At 40.8% G+C, this 17,564-nt stretch overlaps 5 protein-coding genes across 5 annotated transcripts; 3 read left to right on the top strand and 2 right to left on the bottom strand.

Annotated features, from left to right (window-relative positions):
* Positions 1 to 2,911: 2,911 nt before the first annotated feature.
* ATC70_013074 (uncharacterized protein) lies at positions 2,912 to 5,763 on the bottom strand (the record flags this gene model as incomplete). Its single annotated transcript, XM_064832241.1, has 4 exons — positions 2,912 to 3,371; positions 3,432 to 3,709; positions 3,771 to 3,864; positions 3,932 to 5,763. The coding sequence occupies 4 exons, from the start codon at positions 5,761 to 5,763 to the stop codon at positions 2,912 to 2,914; spliced, it is 2,664 nt and encodes an 887-aa protein (XP_064687796.1).
* Positions 5,764 to 6,439: 676 nt separating this feature from the next.
* Positions 6,440 to 7,873, top strand: ATC70_013073 (uncharacterized protein; the record flags this gene model as incomplete). The annotated part of the gene is made up of 4 exons (XM_064832240.1): positions 6,440 to 6,486; positions 6,550 to 7,024; positions 7,080 to 7,779; positions 7,833 to 7,873. The coding sequence occupies 4 exons, from the start codon at positions 6,440 to 6,442 to the stop codon at positions 7,871 to 7,873; spliced, it is 1,263 nt and encodes a 420-aa protein (XP_064687795.1).
* A 36-nt stretch (positions 7,874 to 7,909) lies between these two features.
* ATC70_013072 (uncharacterized protein) lies at positions 7,910 to 9,847 on the bottom strand (the record flags this gene model as incomplete). Its single annotated transcript, XM_064832239.1, has 1 exon — positions 7,910 to 9,847. One exon carries the CDS (start codon positions 9,845 to 9,847, stop codon positions 7,910 to 7,912), a length of 1,938 nt encoding a protein of 645 aa, XP_064687794.1.
* Positions 9,848 to 10,751: 904 nt separating this feature from the next.
* Positions 10,752 to 12,766, top strand: ATC70_013071 (uncharacterized protein; the record flags this gene model as incomplete). The annotated part of the gene is made up of 3 exons (XM_064832238.1): positions 10,752 to 10,934; positions 10,995 to 11,442; positions 11,505 to 12,766. The coding sequence occupies 3 exons, from the start codon at positions 10,752 to 10,754 to the stop codon at positions 12,764 to 12,766; spliced, it is 1,893 nt and encodes a 630-aa protein (XP_064687793.1).
* Positions 12,767 to 16,963: 4,197 nt separating this feature from the next.
* Positions 16,964 to 17,458, top strand: CDC48 (AAA ATPase cdc48; the record flags this gene model as incomplete). Its single annotated transcript, XM_064832237.1, has 1 exon — positions 16,964 to 17,458. The coding sequence occupies one exon, from the start codon at positions 16,964 to 16,966 to the stop codon at positions 17,456 to 17,458; it is 495 nt and encodes a 164-aa protein (XP_064687792.1).
* Positions 17,459 to 17,564: the final 106 nt, after the last annotated feature.

Below are 17,564 nucleotides of genomic sequence, written 5' to 3'. Positions count from 1 at the left end.
ACCCCCCCCCCCCCACTTCTCATCCACTGTTCATTCCAATACATATTAGATTATAACTTATTGTTAATAAAAGCAACTGAATGCACATAACTAGTGCATATTATGCAACGCACATATGATATTAAGAGATTTGGTTTATTTCGATTGTTTATTTCTTAGATGTGGCATATAGTTCATTGATAATGGCACTTATTTTCGTAAAAAAAAAGTATGTATTTAGTGAAATCAGACACAATTGCTGTTTACCACCCTATAATAGTATCATATAACATAATGGTCCCTAGACACTTTTTAAAGCCTCAAAAAGGAAAGAAGTTGATCTAACAAGTATTTTGATAGACTGGCGCTATAATGCAAGGAAAATAGCATTGATATTAATAGTGTTATGTAATTTGCCACCTATTTTTCATACGCTTCAAAGGCATCTATTACTGTATTGCCTTCATGATGAAAAGGGCATTGAGATTGTCAGCCGGCCCCATCAGCTGTCAAAATTAATTACAACTCAGACTCTAGGTCAACCTTAGATTGGCCAAATTTTGGTATTCTTTCAACTTGATTGAACTATTTTGGCAGATTCTTTTTTTTTTTTGTAGGGCAATTGTATTGCTTTATTTAAAGTCCTTTTACGTACGATTTTGGCAGATTCGGCTATAAAAAGATGATAATCATCCTATGCTTCTTTAAGCTTTCTTGAAGCGCTTTTCAAGGCGCATCCAATGGTACCAAGTAAGATAAATGTTTTGAATAAACTTACTGAGCAATTTATGAAAATATGAAAAGAGGGTTTTGGTCAAAAAGTCGATATTTTACATATCAAGGCCCCACAAAGATGGCTTCAGGAGCTACGCTGGATCGATAGAAACATTTTGATTCAATATATACCATAGTAAACGCCTTCATTTTTGAGGTCAAAAACGCGATCGTTTAATTTTCGGTGAAAACCATGAGGGGTGCCTCATGCTTTTTGGCCGAATTTTGTCCATATTTTCTTGGTCCCCAAAAAGTTGGGCAAAGGTGTCAGTGAGCAACTGCTAGGTCAGAGCAACTGTTTGGTGCTATTCTGACAATCTAAAACGGCCTTGAACGCGAGAAAACACAGCCCAAACGCATCCAAGTTTCTACGTGTTTTGCATACTTTTGAATAGCAGAGCGTGATGCAAGCATATTATTTAACCGTATTTGAATTGTATCCATCAGCACAGATGAAGACTGTTGTAACAGAGTCATATTCACAGTTGCAGGGCGATTTTGGGGTCCTCGCATGGTGGCAGACAGTGAAAAATCTGATTTATATCATACGAGTGTTTATGCTTCGGATGGCTCTCTACCTTTGTTTTGCTTTGGTGAGAACCAACCTGCGCAGCGGCAGCTCGCGCTACCGATTGCCCTTGCGTATCTTATCAGAATAATGCTACTTTCATTTTGACCCTTCACTTACACATGAAACCCCTTCTTATTATCTGAGATCTGATTCTTATGTGATGCTATACACCCATATATATGTGGCTACTTTATATACGGGCAAGCAGCATACTGGTATTTCCTCTTTTTAGTCCTTAGTGTCCCTGATACAGCAAAATCTGAGTGCATTTAAGCCGCGTTTTCTCGCGTTCAAGGCCGTTTTAGATTGTCAGAATAGCACCAAACAGTTGCTCTGACCTAGCAGTTGCTCACTGACACCTTTGCCCAACTTTTTGGGGACCAAGAAAATATGGACAAAATTCGGCCAAAAAGCATGAGGCACCCCTCATGGTTTTCACCGAAAATTAAACGATCGCGTTTTTGACCTCAAAAATGAAGGCTTTTACTGTGGTATATATTGAATCAAAATGTATTTATCGATCCAGCGTAGCTCCTGAAGCCATCTTTGTGGGGCCTTGATATGTAAAATATCGACTTTTTGACCAAAACCCTCTTTTCATATTTTCATAAATTGCTCAATAAGTTTCTTCAAAACACTTGCTAGAAATTACAGCATTGGATGCGCCTTGAAAACTACTCTAGAAATGCATTAGAAAGCATTTTTTTTTTTGTAGGGGAGTCGAGCTCCAGGTTTTATTTAAAGTCCTTTAAATGTCATGCTGAGGGATAGAAAAGACTGTTGGTGGACCCAATGTCTGCAAAGAAGGGGAATAAGATATTTTTTGAATTAAGTTGGGAAAGAAATCTACTACTAATAAGGTGCGACACCTAGAGCCAATACAGTCTTGCGGAAATCGTCAAAATATAGATAATGGATAAGAGCACAAAACACCAAACGAGGACATCAGTACTACGCCAAAAAAATCAAACAACTTGCGTTCACCAGGATTTGAACCGGGATCCTCCCGTTGGCATACGGGAGTTCTACCACTTCGCCCTACCACCAGGGACGCATTAGAAAGCATTCGTTCATGGTTGCATTATATATAGTCGAATCTAACAAAAGAGATCGAATCAGATCCAAAAGTTGCAAAAATTATCAAATCAGGATAGAATGTTTATCGGAGATTTAACTATTTTTGGCGGCTGGGTTGGTTGCTGGCAAAATTGATCCTCACCAATTTCATGTTCTTGAAGCTAGTAGTAGTAGTAGTAGTAGTAAGAAAGAGAGGTATTGCATAGCTTAGAATCGCAACTTTTTCTTACAGTTGTTACACAATCATATATCTGATGCACAGGTTGAATTGTTGCAAACTGCTCACTCAAATGCAGATCCTCGTGCCACAGGGTAATTTTTCCAGCAATGAATCTAAAAATCAGATGTAAAAAAAAGTACATGTATCTTATACATCGGAAAAAGACTTAAGGATGCTCTTTATTTTTCATATGTACATTAGATTTACTTTATACAGAATATAGACATTTCATGGTACACATACAGTACATATCATTATTCAATAAATATTCACAATGTGTTTCCTACTAGCTAATGGTTCTTTTTCATAGACGTGAAAAATGGATGGTTCAACGCATCCGCTGCTGTAGGTCGATTGGTATGGATAAGCTGCAAGCATTGCTTCATGAGATCAACGGCAGACGCATAGTCCTGTGGATCCCATTTCTCAACACCTGTCTTGTTGAAATCTCGACAGAAAGAATCCAGATCGACAGGGTTCTCTGGTATCGTGGGTATATTTGTGTGTATAGTACGCCCATAGTATTCGGTAAATTCTTTCAGTTGTTTCATGCCAAATACGTGTGCTAGTTCAATGACTCCATTCGCATCGTCCTCAGGCTCAAAAATAGGGTATTGTCCACTGAGAATCGTCAATAGAATCACACCAACTGCCCAGATATCAATGGCGCTGGTTTGGTAGCGGTATCGGAGCATCACTTCTGGAGCACGGAATCCCTTTGTACCTGATCTGTCTGCTTGTAGAGATGATCTGATAAAAAGTTCATGTCAATAAAACGCTTGTTTTGTATCTCAAAGCGAGACACATTACCTTGAATCATAGGCATAATAACCAATTTCATCTCCCTTTTGGGTATATTGTGTATTTTTCACTTTTGGGTTTGTTGGTGGTTTTATGGCTTTGAGAGAAGAAGCTCTTGCTAATCCAAAATCAGCCAAATAGCCGGCTTTCGATTTGACATTGTACAGGAAATTGCCAGGCTTGACATCTCTATGCATGTAGCCCTTCTCATGCAAGCTTTTGAGGCCAATCAATAATTCAGAAATGTAGCTTTTCACATCGTCCGCTGTCATGTCTCTGTAAAAGTCCTATACAGTTGATTTACAAAGCGTTAATATATCATCGTACCACCACTTCAGCATGGCTTACATCAAAGTGATCAAACTGAATATAAGGAAGAACCACAAATGTCAAGCCTTCATGGCGAAATGCAGTGATCAATGGCGTCACACCAGGAGAGTCTCTACCAATAAAGCGCCTGTTAGTACATGTCGCGTAGTGGAAGCCCCTCTCAGGTACAGCACGCTTACTCTAACATGGACAAACATCGAATTTCATTCGCCACACGCTCGGGTGTACTAATGTCGAAAATCAACTTGATGGCAACATAGTTTGCATCTGCGTCATCTTCTCCCAGTGCGTCCGATACCCTCTTTGCCTGACTTGATGGCATGTATTCATCGACTAACAGATCCTTGGCCTTATAAACTCGACTAAAGGTGCCTGAACCAGCTCTCTCAATCAATTGATAATACTGTGCTATTTGAGGAAATTCTTCCAGGATTTTTCTAATTTCTGCATCGCTTTTTTTCTTTCTGTAGGCTCGCAGCTTTTCTTCTTGCAGCTCCTTTTCGCTTTTCTCGGCCTTGATGGATTCTGCTTCTTGCTCTTGTTTTTCTTTAATCACTACTGCTACTGCTTCTTCTTCTTCAGGTACGTCATCTACATGCATGTCTACATCTGCCACATCCTCTGCATTGACGACTTGTTGCAGCTTTTGCTCTTGTTTTTCTTTAATCACTACTGCTGCTGCTTCTTCTTCTTCAGGTGCGTCATCTACATTCATGCCCACATCTGCCACATCTGCGATATTCTCTGCATTGACAACTTGTTGAGGCTTTTGTTCTTGTTTTTCTTTAATCACTATTGCTACTGCTTCTTCTTCTTCTTCAGGTACGTCATCTACATGCATGTCTACATCTGCCACATCCTCTGCATTGACGACTTGTTGAAGCTTTTGCTCTTGTTTTTCTTCAATCACTACTACTGCTGCTTCTTCTTCTTCAGGTGCGTCATCTACATGTATATCCACATCTAACCCATTCTCTGCATTGACGACTTGCTGAGGTTCTTGTTGTTGCTCAACAATTGCTTGTTCAGAGTTACTCTTCACAGGTGGCACTTGCTGCACAATTGCTTTCTCCAAAGGCTGTCTCTCTTGAGGTATTTCAATGGTTTCCTCTTGTTTTGGTGCAGGCTGCTTGCGTTTGGGTACTCTGCCTTTCCGTTTTGATGGTGGTGGTGGTAGTGCTTCTGGCACAGCAAACTCAGGTCTACCGCCATTCTCCTCAATCAACCTTGCCTGACGTCGAGTTAATCTTTGAGGCGATGCGGTAGGGGCTTGCTGTTGCTGCTGTACATGTGTTGGTTTGGCAGGCGGCTTCACTGCCGGCGGTTGTTTCAATGCAGCTGATTTTTGTCTAGTAGGCATCTCATTCACAGAATTGTCAGAAGGTAAAGGTGTTTGGTGTGCCTTTTTGACTTGGTTCTGATATTTTAAAACGGATTTTGGTGTCACAGTCTGTTCCTGCTGTTGACTTGGATCCACCAAAGACTCCTCCTGTACATGCTTCGATCTTCTGGTTGTTCTGGGTATAGTAGCAATAGCAGCGATTTGTGTGTGGATATCGAGATCAGGCTGAGATTCATGGAGTGTATCTAATGCATCGTCTGCTAACGGAGTCATGGCTTCCATAGGTGAAGATACAGTGATATCTTTTGGTTTCTTGGATGCTTCGAGATGTGGTAATTCAGTCTGCTCTTCATCCATGATGTCAGAATCCATAAAGAATGAGGACCGCATTCGTTTCGATGGCCTTGGGGAGCTAATTTCGGTAAACATGTTGCTTTTATACAGATCACGCACATTGTGTCGCATATCGTCGCTTGTTGGATGGTATCGACTGGAGAAGCGAAAATCGTAAAAGTCATCGTAGGCATCCAGCAGCGAAAATTCGTTCTTCACACTACGTACAAAGAAGGGAGACAATGGTGTATCGTATCGCTTGGGCGTCGTGATTCTTTTGGGTGTGGTGTTGCATTTCTTTGCTGGAATGACAATGGGTATACCTCGACTATCCATTGGAATAGATTGAAAGTAAAGGAACAAGGTACATCTCGAGCAAAAAAAAAATTTTTCCTTGACATTCATTTGATGTGTAAGCGGAGTCGTTTGCTGACACTTTCAATTACGATATGGTGGTGTTTCCCTGGATCGAATTTGAGTTGATGAACTCATGATGATGCTATGGCAAGCCTGATGACTTGAATTCATGGAGTAAGCAATGAAGCAAGCCAATGGATACATGTTGACATGTTGACAGCATCGTAACTTTATCTGTGCTTCTGTTTGCATAATATCGGCATTTGTATGCATTTACTACTATTGTTGATGTTGTTGTGGGCCTGATTTGGGACGGTTAGCAAATGCCAAAGTTTATTTTTCGAGGGGGTACTTCTCATATTTGGGATCGTCCAAGAATGCACTCTTTTCTCTTGGATCTGTTGCTATGATACATTCTACATGTCTTGCTGGAATTTACCTGGTTCAAGCCCATCCTATGCCTCAGCTACCAACGCCTCTCCATAATGAGCATATTCGCTTATGAAATCATGATTGGATGATCACATCTCTTGCTCGTACAAACATTTGCCAATTTAAATATCATCTTCAACAGCAGCAATTTTGCCGTTTTAAGCGATTTGGATTGTGCACACCAAATAAAGTTTCGCTTTTCTTTCCACTCTTATTATCCACCATGTCGACGACAAACGATACGCTGAATGTACTGTCCTTCAACTGCTGGTAACTGCTATTACACATGGTGCGAGTGAACATGATATACTGACAGGCAGACATTGGAAAAAGGGGTCTTGTTGTAGTGGCCAAACACCGAGAATTTCGATTACGAGCCATCGCTACAGCACTGCAACACCAGAATTGCGATATCATTACATTGCAGGAAGTGTGGGTGCAGAAGGACTTCGAATACATTCAAGAAGCCGTCAAACAAACACTTCCATACACCAAATACTTTTACAGTGGTGCGTTGGGCAGTGGTTTAGCTATTCTGTCTCGATTTCCCATCATCTCCACCTCCTATCACCGTTATGCCTTGAATGGAAAGCCCCTCAAATTTTGGCATGGCGATTATTATGTCGGCAAAGGCGTGGGATCAGCGCTCGTCGACCATCCAGCCATTGGATTATTGGAGGTATTCAACACGCATTTACATGCTGGGTATGGGCCGAAAGCTCAATACACGGCGCACCGTGCCACAGAGTGCTGGCAACTAGCCAATATCTTGCGACAGTCTGCTGCTATGGGAAGACAGATTGTGATGGTACGTGTATATACATTGTATGGCTTCATTAGCAAATGCTAATCTTTCTGACTAGTCGGGTGATTTCAACAGTGTACCAAGCTCTTTCAACTATCGACTGATTCGAGATCATGGATTCATGTCAGATTCATGGCTTCAACTTCATGGAGAGCCGGATGCAACTCAATTTGATATGGACAACATCACAGAAGATGCCTATACGCAATATTTTGGATTCACTTGCAACTCGCCCTACAACACCTTCTCCCGCTATTACGATCATGGAGACAGCACCAATGCCAAAAAGTTGCTGGGAAAAAGACTCGATTACATATTTTACCGTCATTCACCACAGCTGACATGCATTGAATCCAAAGTAGTGCTGACAGGCCTAGTGCCTGATTCAAGCATGAGTTATTCAGATCATTTTGGCGTCGTCTCTGTCTTTTCAACCACACCATCACCACACGCTCAACAACAAGAAAAGGAGATGGCACCTATACCCTCTTTGCTGTGCCATCCCAACTACACTCATTTACAGCCATCGATTGTACAAGAGATCTTGGATGAACTGAGGCAGGATCGAGACAAAGCCAAAGAACATGCTCACACATTGCTCTATGCGTTTGCGCTTTGTGTACTGTTACAAATTGTATTTTACATATTAATTGTTGTGCTACCAACAACGTTAAGTTACCATGGCACATTGCCGATTATCTTGGTCACTGTCTTTGATGGTGCTCTCATGAATCTTACATCCCTACTGATACCCCTGTGTCTGATTGTGGGCTTTGTATTTGGACACACCGAACAACGCGCCTTACTACAGTTCATCAACGAAATAGAGACACTTCAACACAATCTGGATGACGGCAACAACAAGGATCGCTTTATTTCTTTGATGGTTTAGAATTCATGATAGGTGGTGTTGCAGATCAACTCCCACTTTTTGATCGTTTTGCATTGAATAGAGATGCTGCCAAAGAATAAATCCTGCTCCCATTCTCTGCTTGTCCTCGAGTAAAGATAGCCTTGCGATTGCTGCTGCATTTTGTTGGCATTCTTACTGATCGCCTTTTGCAGGTATTTTTGATTGTTGATCCATCCATATTGATAGTAGTGTTCAGCAATGGCTGATTTTCGCTTGTTCAATCTCTGAATCTTGGGTGTTTCATGGTAGCAATTGTTGCCATTGTAGGCATGGTACCATCTCCTGCTGTAGCTCGCTGTTTCAATGGTCAACAGTCTTGCGTTTGGTAACCATGTATGACATTGGAGTGGTACAGAATCGAGACGAATGCCATTTATCAGGACCAGATCGAAATCGTTGTGAGGCATGTGGATGTGTATTTGGTTGGCAGCGTCGTCTCGCTGGTCGCATTCGTAAAAGGAGAGTTGCTTTAATGCGTGGCATGTCTGGCTTAAATAGCTAAAAACATGTGTAGAGAATGACACGGTGCTGAGATGCAGTGATGTCAGAGGGTGTTGCTGTTCTGAATGGTGCTCCTGTTGCTTTGGCAGCATAAGATGAGCAGATCGAATGGTTAGGTTCAGCAGCTGTTGGCACCCACTGAGCACGGCTCTAATGTCACAATCGAAATAGGGATGACCACAGCACAAGACAAGCTCTGTGAGTTTTGTGAAATGAGACAGCGGATCCACAATATTGGCAATATGGGTGTCTGTTCCTATCACTTCTGTGCCCAGCCCCGTGATGACATGTTGACCTCTCGCTGCCAACAGATTGAAAAACTGATCTCTGGACACCAAGTTGTATGTTGAGTGCTTCATCTTGATCTCCTTGAGGTGCTTGTGTGTAGCCAAAGTATCGAAGAAGGCTTCCGTCATGTACATTTTACCTGTGACACTATCTATTTGCATTTTGCGGAGTTGAGGACAGCATTGCAGGAGCATCGAGAACAGGAATTGAACTTCCTTGGCAGAGGGTATAGCCAAGTGTGGCTGCAGTTGGTGTTGAGAAGAGGCATTCTTTTTATAGGTTGTTGTATGAAATGCGGTCATGGTGGAATCCAGTACTTCTAGATCCAACTCGTGTAAATGGGGGTATTTTCTTGCCATGTAGTAGATCCATTGAGGGGGTATCGTAGCCTTTAGTTTGAGATGTCTAATGCGTGTTTGTGTGAGATGTTGCGTGGAATCTAATGTATCAGATGGAGATGTGTAGTCCATGGTCAAATTAAATGATCCATTCAGCTCGAGATCTGTAAGATGGGGTGTTGCTCTATGAATCGATTCCATGTCTTGGAGAGACACATGAATCACATGCGATTTGTTTTGCTTGCTGTTGAGGTATAAATGCTGCAAGTGGGGTATGTTGGTCAACAGCCTGATCAGTGCTGATTGTTGCTGATCAAACAGCGTGCTGACGAGTTCACCTTGCAATGAGAGTTGTGTTAATTTTGAGTAATTTATGTGTGGCAGTGACAGCACGGTGTTGATGTTCAGTGCTGGCAGTTGTCGCATATCATGCCATCTCGCAGTGCTTGGCATTCTGCTGTATTTCCAAACTTTTTGATCAAATTCTAAAATTTCCATATATGGACAGTAGGTAGCTAATTGATCCAATTCAAGCGAGGTGATACCAACTATTTTCTTGTTTGCTGATTTACTATTCGAAAGATGAAGCTGGCGAACAAGGTGTCCTTTGGCCTGGATAATCTGAAAGAAGCGTCTGAATTGATGTCGGTTTTTGATGTGGATCACCTTGTACATGGCTCGATGGACGGATTCAAACCAAGGCTTGGAAAGAGTCAGACATTTGTATTGGTCATCATTGGGTAAATGTCCTGCTATTAACTCGATGATTTCCGCTGGTAGTTTCATGTTGTTTGTATATGCGTGTATTAGAAATGAGAGAAGAGGATAAAAAAAAAAAAAAAAGAGGAGAAAAAAAGGGGATAAAAGAGAAAGAGAAATACAAAAGGCATAAAATAGAAGCAGAGGCAGCAATCAGAAAGGTTTGTGATACCGACAAAAGATCTGTGCCAAAAAAAAAAAAAAAAAAAAAATCAGGGGAAAATCGAAAATTCCAATAAATTGCCAAGGCAACTGTACAAATACAATGCCACATTTTAATACAAGCTTGCCGACTAAAATTTATGGGATAAAAAAAGGTCTAGTTTTACCGTACCACTACAAAGCATTTGCTATCAAGGCACTTGCATATATTGTAACCACCTTGCCTACATACAGGAAACATCGGAATAAATGATTGAAATATGGCGAATGTTACTGAAATCCATTCATATACATATAAACCTTATATCGGTAAACCAATCAACATTGTTCCGCGCATAAGCGACATCCTTTTCTTTCTCTTGTTGTGCTGCTGGCTAGGAATGGGGGATCCCATCATGTACAAATGCATGCATTTTGTTAGAAGCTGGGAATCGAATTTCGAGATACATATGAAACTAACCGTTTTAATAGGGCGTGGTTGCTAGCAAGCATGTATTAATGAACTTTACCCGCTTTTCCCATCAGACATAGCATCATCGTCATTACCGTCCATCATGTTGCCCCTCATTTCATGTTGTCAATACCATAACAAAAGCGCTGTTTCTCCGAATCGGTTAAACGAGATTTTCGTCTCTATATAAAGAGAGCACTAAATTCTCCCCTTTTTCGTTCTTCTTCTTCTTCTTCTTTATAACATCAATAACAAGGTTCCTCGGGTACTTTGGATCTGTTGACATTGAATTAAAAAAGGGGATAATTTCCGTTCGACATGATTAGTTTACGTCTGATCTGTGGTGTTCTCATCACTCATATCTCTTTATATGCATCTGTACATGCTATCCAGCATCACGATTCATACACTTGTGATTCGCCCATCTACTGTGAAGGCCCTATCCTCAAGACAGTGCAATTGGCTAGAGTGTTTGCTGATTCAAAGACGTTTGTAGACATGGTAAGTGTTTTTTCTATTTGTTTGATACGCTGCACACAAAGTCTCATCAGCATGACATAGCCAACTGCAAAGTCTGAGGCTCAAGTCATTGAGTCTTTCAATCAACTGGGTGGTACAAATGCTACAAAAGAGCAAGTGATGCAGTTTTTGAATGAAAACTTCTTGCCTGCTGGAACAGAAGTGAAGCTCTTGACCAATATCACTATACCTGAACTGCCTTGGATAGACTCTATCTCTGATCCCGAGTACCGTGGCTGGCTCAGTACGCTCAACAAGGCCTGGGGTAATCTGACCTTTGAATTTGACGATACTGCCTTGTGTGAAGATTGCGTGTCATCTACGTTGCCTGTATCTCGTCCGTTCGTCGTGCCAGGCGGTCGCTTTCGAGAATTTTACTACTGGGACTCATACTTTGTCATCAAAGGCTTGTTGTTGGGTGATCAAATTGATCTGGCAAGAAACATGATTGAGAACTTTTTTGATTTTGTCCAGAAATATGGCTTCATTCGTAAGTACATGCAGCATGTCATTCAGCGACGCAGACATCTCACATTCTCCTTATGTATATAGCAAACGGCGCTCGTGTTTACTATCTCAACCGCTCACAACCGCCCTTCTTGACGCATATGGTACAAGCTTTCTATGAAAAGACAGGTGACGATGACTTCATGGCAAAGGCCTTGCCTATCTTGGATCAAGAATATGCCCATTGGATGACCAATGCCAGTATTCAAGTTCGAGACCCCAAGCATTCCAAGAAATATACCTTGAATCACTATGTTACCGCCAACACATCCCCTCGTCCCGAGTCCTTTGTAGAAGATTACAACACTGTCAACAATGGCACTCATTTCACTGACGCCGAGAAGTTGCAAATGTACGCCGATATTGCCGCTGGTGCCGAATCTGGTTGGGATTATTCTTCCCGTTGGACAAAGAACAAGGTTCCTGCAGCAAATCAAACCGAGAGCTATGAGATGTTACGCACCATCAATACCGCCAACATTATCCCCATCGAACTCAACTCCCTCTTGTGGCATACAGAGACCAAGCTGTCTGAGTGGTACGTGCGCTTTGGCAACAAGACCAAGACCTACAAGAAAAGATCCAAGTACTACAAGAGCCAGGCAAAAGCTCGGTTAACTGCCATGGAAAATCTCATGTGGAATCCCCAGAACCATACCTTTTATGATTTCAATTTGACCAGTAATGCCCAAAGTACCGATTTTACGCCTGCCAATTTGTTTCCCATGTGGGTAGGTGCACTGCCTGAGAAGATCCTCAACAACAGAACCGAGGTTGCTAAACTGTACGATGAAGCCGAGAACGCGCTTCGCAAGTATCCTGGTATCTTGACCACGTCCTACTACAACACCACCATGCAGTGGGATTGGCCAAACGGCTGGCCTCCTCTCTCTTATGTGGCCATGGAGGGCATGCTGCGTATCGATGAGTACCTCAACAAGCAAGACCGTTTCAAGAATGGCACCATCCATTACAAAGGTCCTCAACTCAACACTACCAGAGGCACTCCCATCTCTACTTTGGCGCGTGTCCTGGCTGAGCGTTATGCTGCTTCTGCTTACTGTGGATGGGTCAATACGGGAGGATCTATTCCTGGCTTGCTTGAGAAAACAAACAGTTCAGTAACAGATGATGGCCATATGTTTGAAAAGTTCGATGTCAATACCATTGGATTATCGGGTGGGCAAGGTGAATATGTCACTCAAACTGGATTTGGGTGGACCAACGGCATTGCCTTTTGGATCTTTAATCAGTGGTCCAACTTTACTGCTCCTGACTGTACCCAGGTCATTACATTAGACTTGTAATATTAGCACACATATACATGAGTATGCCAGAATAAATTACTTGCATTGTTTCTTTGAATTCTTGTTTCATGTAAAATACGGGCGGGAAAATGCTGTTGCATCATCTTGTTCTCATCCGCATTGTATCACCAAAAAAAGAAGCTAAAGCGATCCTCTTTTATGGTGTCCCCTCTTTTTGATCAGTGTTCGTCTCTGCTTTAATTTAATAAGTCTCCATCCCATTCCACTTTTGTTTATGCGTGTTTCCCTGCTGCTTCCTATTCGAGCTATCTGTACGACTAAGCGTCTGGAGCAGACGGGATTTAGAGGACTCCTCGATAATTTGAAATTGATGCCATTTCTAGGATCGGCAATCACCAATTCACCTGATTCAATCGCTCAAGACATGTTACTGCTAGATTGGGTGAACGCAGTGACATTACTACAAGCTGCCGTAGACTTTTAGCAGTAGAGGAGACAGGTTGGGGCCTTGTCGATACTCAACCATCATTATTAGATGAAATTCGCAAGTCATCAGCAACTCTCACAGCAATACACTGCTTGTAAACAAAAAAAACCTTTGCAGTAGTCAGTTATCACAAACCAAACCCTGACTTAATGTCAGCAGTGCAAGAAGCAGGAAAGAACAGAATGTATCTTTAGCACAAAAAGCTTTCCTGTAGATATCAGTGATTGCTTGCGCACTTCATTCTCATTAGTGATTCGACTACGCATAGGTCTTGCAGTGCAATTGCTTAAAATGCAAAGAATAATGCCATTTACAACGTGCCATGTTTCTGGAATTACCACGGTCTACTGAAAGACTAACAGCCAAACGACGGAAATATCAGGATGACGGATGTTAGTTTGACTCCTTGCAATAAACAGCTTTCAACAGCTTTTATATAAAGGTCTTCCTTTGCTCAAAATCGCCTTTTTCCAGATTTTCATCCATCTCTTCTCAACAGCAACTCTTCCAATCAAAAAATTCTATTACCCTATTATCATTTTCTTTACAAAATCTGCCTCTAGGAACTTGCTACTTTCCAAGTTTTAGCATTAATACTTCAAAGCTTGATTACGGATGGTGAAGTGACCTAGACTTGATTCCCACTATAGAATACCCAAAATAATTGTCATCTCAACTGAGCCATGGTGCTACCATCATTAAAAGACAAGCATATATAATGTGAACAACTGCGTGGTGATGGCAAGGGTAAGCTCTCTTCTGAAATAAGAGATGATAAATATGAAAGCAAGTATCAAAGGCGTCGCAATGTTTTGTAATTTAAACATACCTTAAAAAGATACATACTCAGCGATGAAAGCTGTTATTCACGCATGGCTCACAGAGCGTATATTAAGATACCACCGTTCTTGATCTACATACAGGATCAATAACTAAATGATGAAACCACTGGGCGCCACTATACTGCTGTCAGCTAAGAGATGATATAAACCAAATTATATAAATAGAGATGCAAAATATAAGTTTATTGCAGATTGCTCTAATTTTGAATAAAAAAGAATAGTAGCAATAATCCATCTGCTTCTTTCATCCTCCTCTCCATTCCAGATGGTCCAAAAGTTAAAAGTTAGATACTGTTATAACTACAACAACAACGTAAACAACACTGTGTTCAAGTGATACTACTTTTTACAGTCTAACTTCTCACAACATTGTAAATTTAAATAGGTATTCCTTACATAAAGCTATTTAATGGAAGCTATCTTAGATAAATGCACCGTATCTTTGTTATGAATAAAAAAGAATTGAAATTGTATATACTGTTGTACTTGGATATCATTTTGTTACAAATACAAGATCATGATTAATCATAGATCAATAGGAAATCAACTACTAGTTGTAGACCTTTGCTACTTCGACCCCTCAGCCAATCAAATCGCTTGAAAACTCCGCTGACCTAGAAAAAAAATTGCGAGGGTTTCCCTCTGTTTTGATGTGAGGCAAAATTTTAAGCGCCGCTATATAGCAATATAGCTGTTACTATCATCAAATTTCCCTCAGGTGCTAGAGCATGCCTTACTTACACCACCTAGCTTTAAATACTGGCATTGAGACCCTCAATCATCACTAAAGTAAGTAGTGATAACCAAGTGGAGGCAGCCTATCTACCTCCTAGCCTCGGATAGAGTCTTGTTGAGCTTCAGGGATAGGCACATCCACACAACGTAAAAAAAAAGGTACGCTTCAAAGAAACATAATGATAATAAAAGAAAGAAAAGAACATACTACTACTATAGGAGTATAGAAGTACGTACGCAAAAAAGGGATACTCACACAAAATGAATCAAAGAAAAGTATACCAAATACAACATCAGAGACGTTCAGAACAGCTCGTTGTTGTTACAACAAAAATACGTACATGAGCGACATGCATAGTAATAGTCGGATGTAAAGCAACATAACCAACAAAAGAAGAAAAACGCAACAAAGCAAACATCATGAATGCATTATAATGAGAAAGGAAGCAATAATACAAACGTTCAAAGAAGTTTTATATCATTGCGACCAGAAGAAAGAAGATACTTACCATTTACCACCACCGTAGATAGACCAGAGGATATGCAATCACCGAGTATAGACCAGAGAACGAGCATGCACCAAACACAGTAGACCAGGAAATACCATATTAGCAGCAGCAGCAGCAGCAATACCAGCACCACAGACAAACCAGAGAACGAACGCCACCAGCTGAGACCAGACAAAGACCAAAGAAGCAGGCAGCAGAGATGGTAGAGAAGTAATGGCAGCAGCACTCATTCAAACAAGCAAAAAATTATCTAAACCTAATAAACAAATTCAATTAGTGTTAATTCTACGTCTTCCAGTGCTCGTTATCGAATGATACCTAATGTATTCCACTTTAAAAGAGCAGTATTAAGTTCTTCTAACAGTATAAGACGGTGTTATCGGAAGCTAGAGTGTTATTATTAATTAAGCGATGTCCAAAACCACCATGGTTTGATACTAAAACGCGTTTTGCAAAAGGGTAAAAAAAGGAGGGCATGGAAAAATGAGAGGGCACCCTATCCGACGTCACGGCTAGTATATTTGGTCTCAGACTTGTACCGTAGCAGCAGTAATTGCGGCAATTTAATTTGAAATTGTGCAGTGGTATTTTCGTGTTCAAACTGGACTTGATCTCGCATCTTTTAAACGTTTTTACCAAATTTGACTATGAAAACTGTCGTTGTCAAACCCAACTTTCTAATACATCTCTAGAGGATTAAAGAAGCAGCATCGAATGGTGCTAATTACTCTCAGCTTTTAGACCAAAAATAATGAGCAATTTCCAAAAATATGAAAACAGGTTTTCCGTGAATATGTCAGAATTTAGCATATAAAAGTTTAATAGAAAGAGTTTCCAATGTTGCATTTCATCTTTACAACCAATTTTATCTAATATGTGTCATAGAAAAAATCTTCATTTTGACATGAAAAATGCGATTGTTTGATTTTCAAGAATTTTCCCTTCTTAGCACTCATGAAAAAACGGTGATTTTCATGAATTTGCAATGACCCAAAAAAAATTTAAGATAAAGCATCAGCAAGTAAAGCGTGGCCAAGAGAAGGCGTGTGAAGCTATTTCAAGCGCTCAAAACGCTTTGTGACATGAGTTATTTGTGCTTCAAAATGGCTAAATTTGGACAGAATTTGGCCTAAAAATAAGGCGTATTTTGTTGTGCTGCCAAAGAAGTAAGTAAATTACAGTTTTGTCTAATGCCCCTAATATTCTGCATTGTACGAAACTCAATCCCTAAGTTATCGACGCTTTTACTCTAAATTTGAGAATTACAGTGCGCGAAAAAAACGTTCCAGTGTTTTGCCAATTCGTAGTTTTACATTTACAGCTCTGTCAATTTTTCTTCAGTTTTAAAATTAAAGTAAGACTACGAAACCTTGGGGTTTTAGCCACAAAATGAGCTACTAAAATAATTGATACAGTAGATATTGAGCTAGTGCAACTGACGTGAAGTAAAACATTTCGATTTTGTAAAATTGGAAATATCGCTTGATGACCTTATTGTTTGTATACATTCCACGAAAGTAATCTGAGAGCCGTAATTTTTTATATCAATAATGTTTAAAATGTTAGTTATCCGAGGAATGCTTAAAAAAGTATAAAGAAGCCTGAGATTTTGGTCTTTTCCCTCATTATATTTTACCATCTTTACTTCATCGCTTATTTTAACATGACACGTCCCATTCCTCAGGAGGTTCAAGGATCTGTCAACGCTCTTTTCAACCAAGGTTGTTCCCTCCGTGCCATTCAAAAAATCTTCCCAGATTTGTCCGTCAGTGTACTTTCTCGCTATAGGAAGAGGTTTCTTGGTCATTCAAAACATGCCAAACCCGGAAGACGCAGCAAAATCACTACGCAAAATATGAACTACATTGAGAGGAATCTCCGCAATGGTAATTTAGACGGCCCCAAGGGTGTGCAGTGCTACCTTGCTCATATGGGAGTTCAGATGACTTTGAGGAATATACAGTATATACTCAAGCGCAAAGGGTTCAAGGCTAAAAGAAAGGTAAAGATCAATTTCGTGTCTGCGGAGAAACGGAAAAAACGTCTTGTGTGGGCCAAGAGACATCGACATTTGACTGCGGACGATTGGCATAAATGGGAATTTTCCGATGAAACCGGGGTCAACATGTGGGGATCTGACGGCGAATCTTTCTACTGAACTGACAGGCCCACTGAGTTGATGCCTCATCAAACTGAGGCTCAAGTTCAGGGAGATGGTGGTGGCGTTGTTTTCTGGGGCATGATAACAGCGGAGGGACCCAGCT

Source organism: Mucor velutinosus, assembly GCF_035048745.1.
Source record: "Mucor velutinosus strain NIH1002 chromosome Unknown tig00001572, whole genome shotgun sequence".
Taxonomy (NCBI): domain Eukaryota; kingdom Fungi; phylum Mucoromycota; class Mucoromycetes; order Mucorales; family Mucoraceae; genus Mucor; species Mucor velutinosus.
The sequence above is the reverse complement of the archived record's forward strand: the minus strand, read 5'-3'. Positions and strand labels throughout refer to the sequence as shown.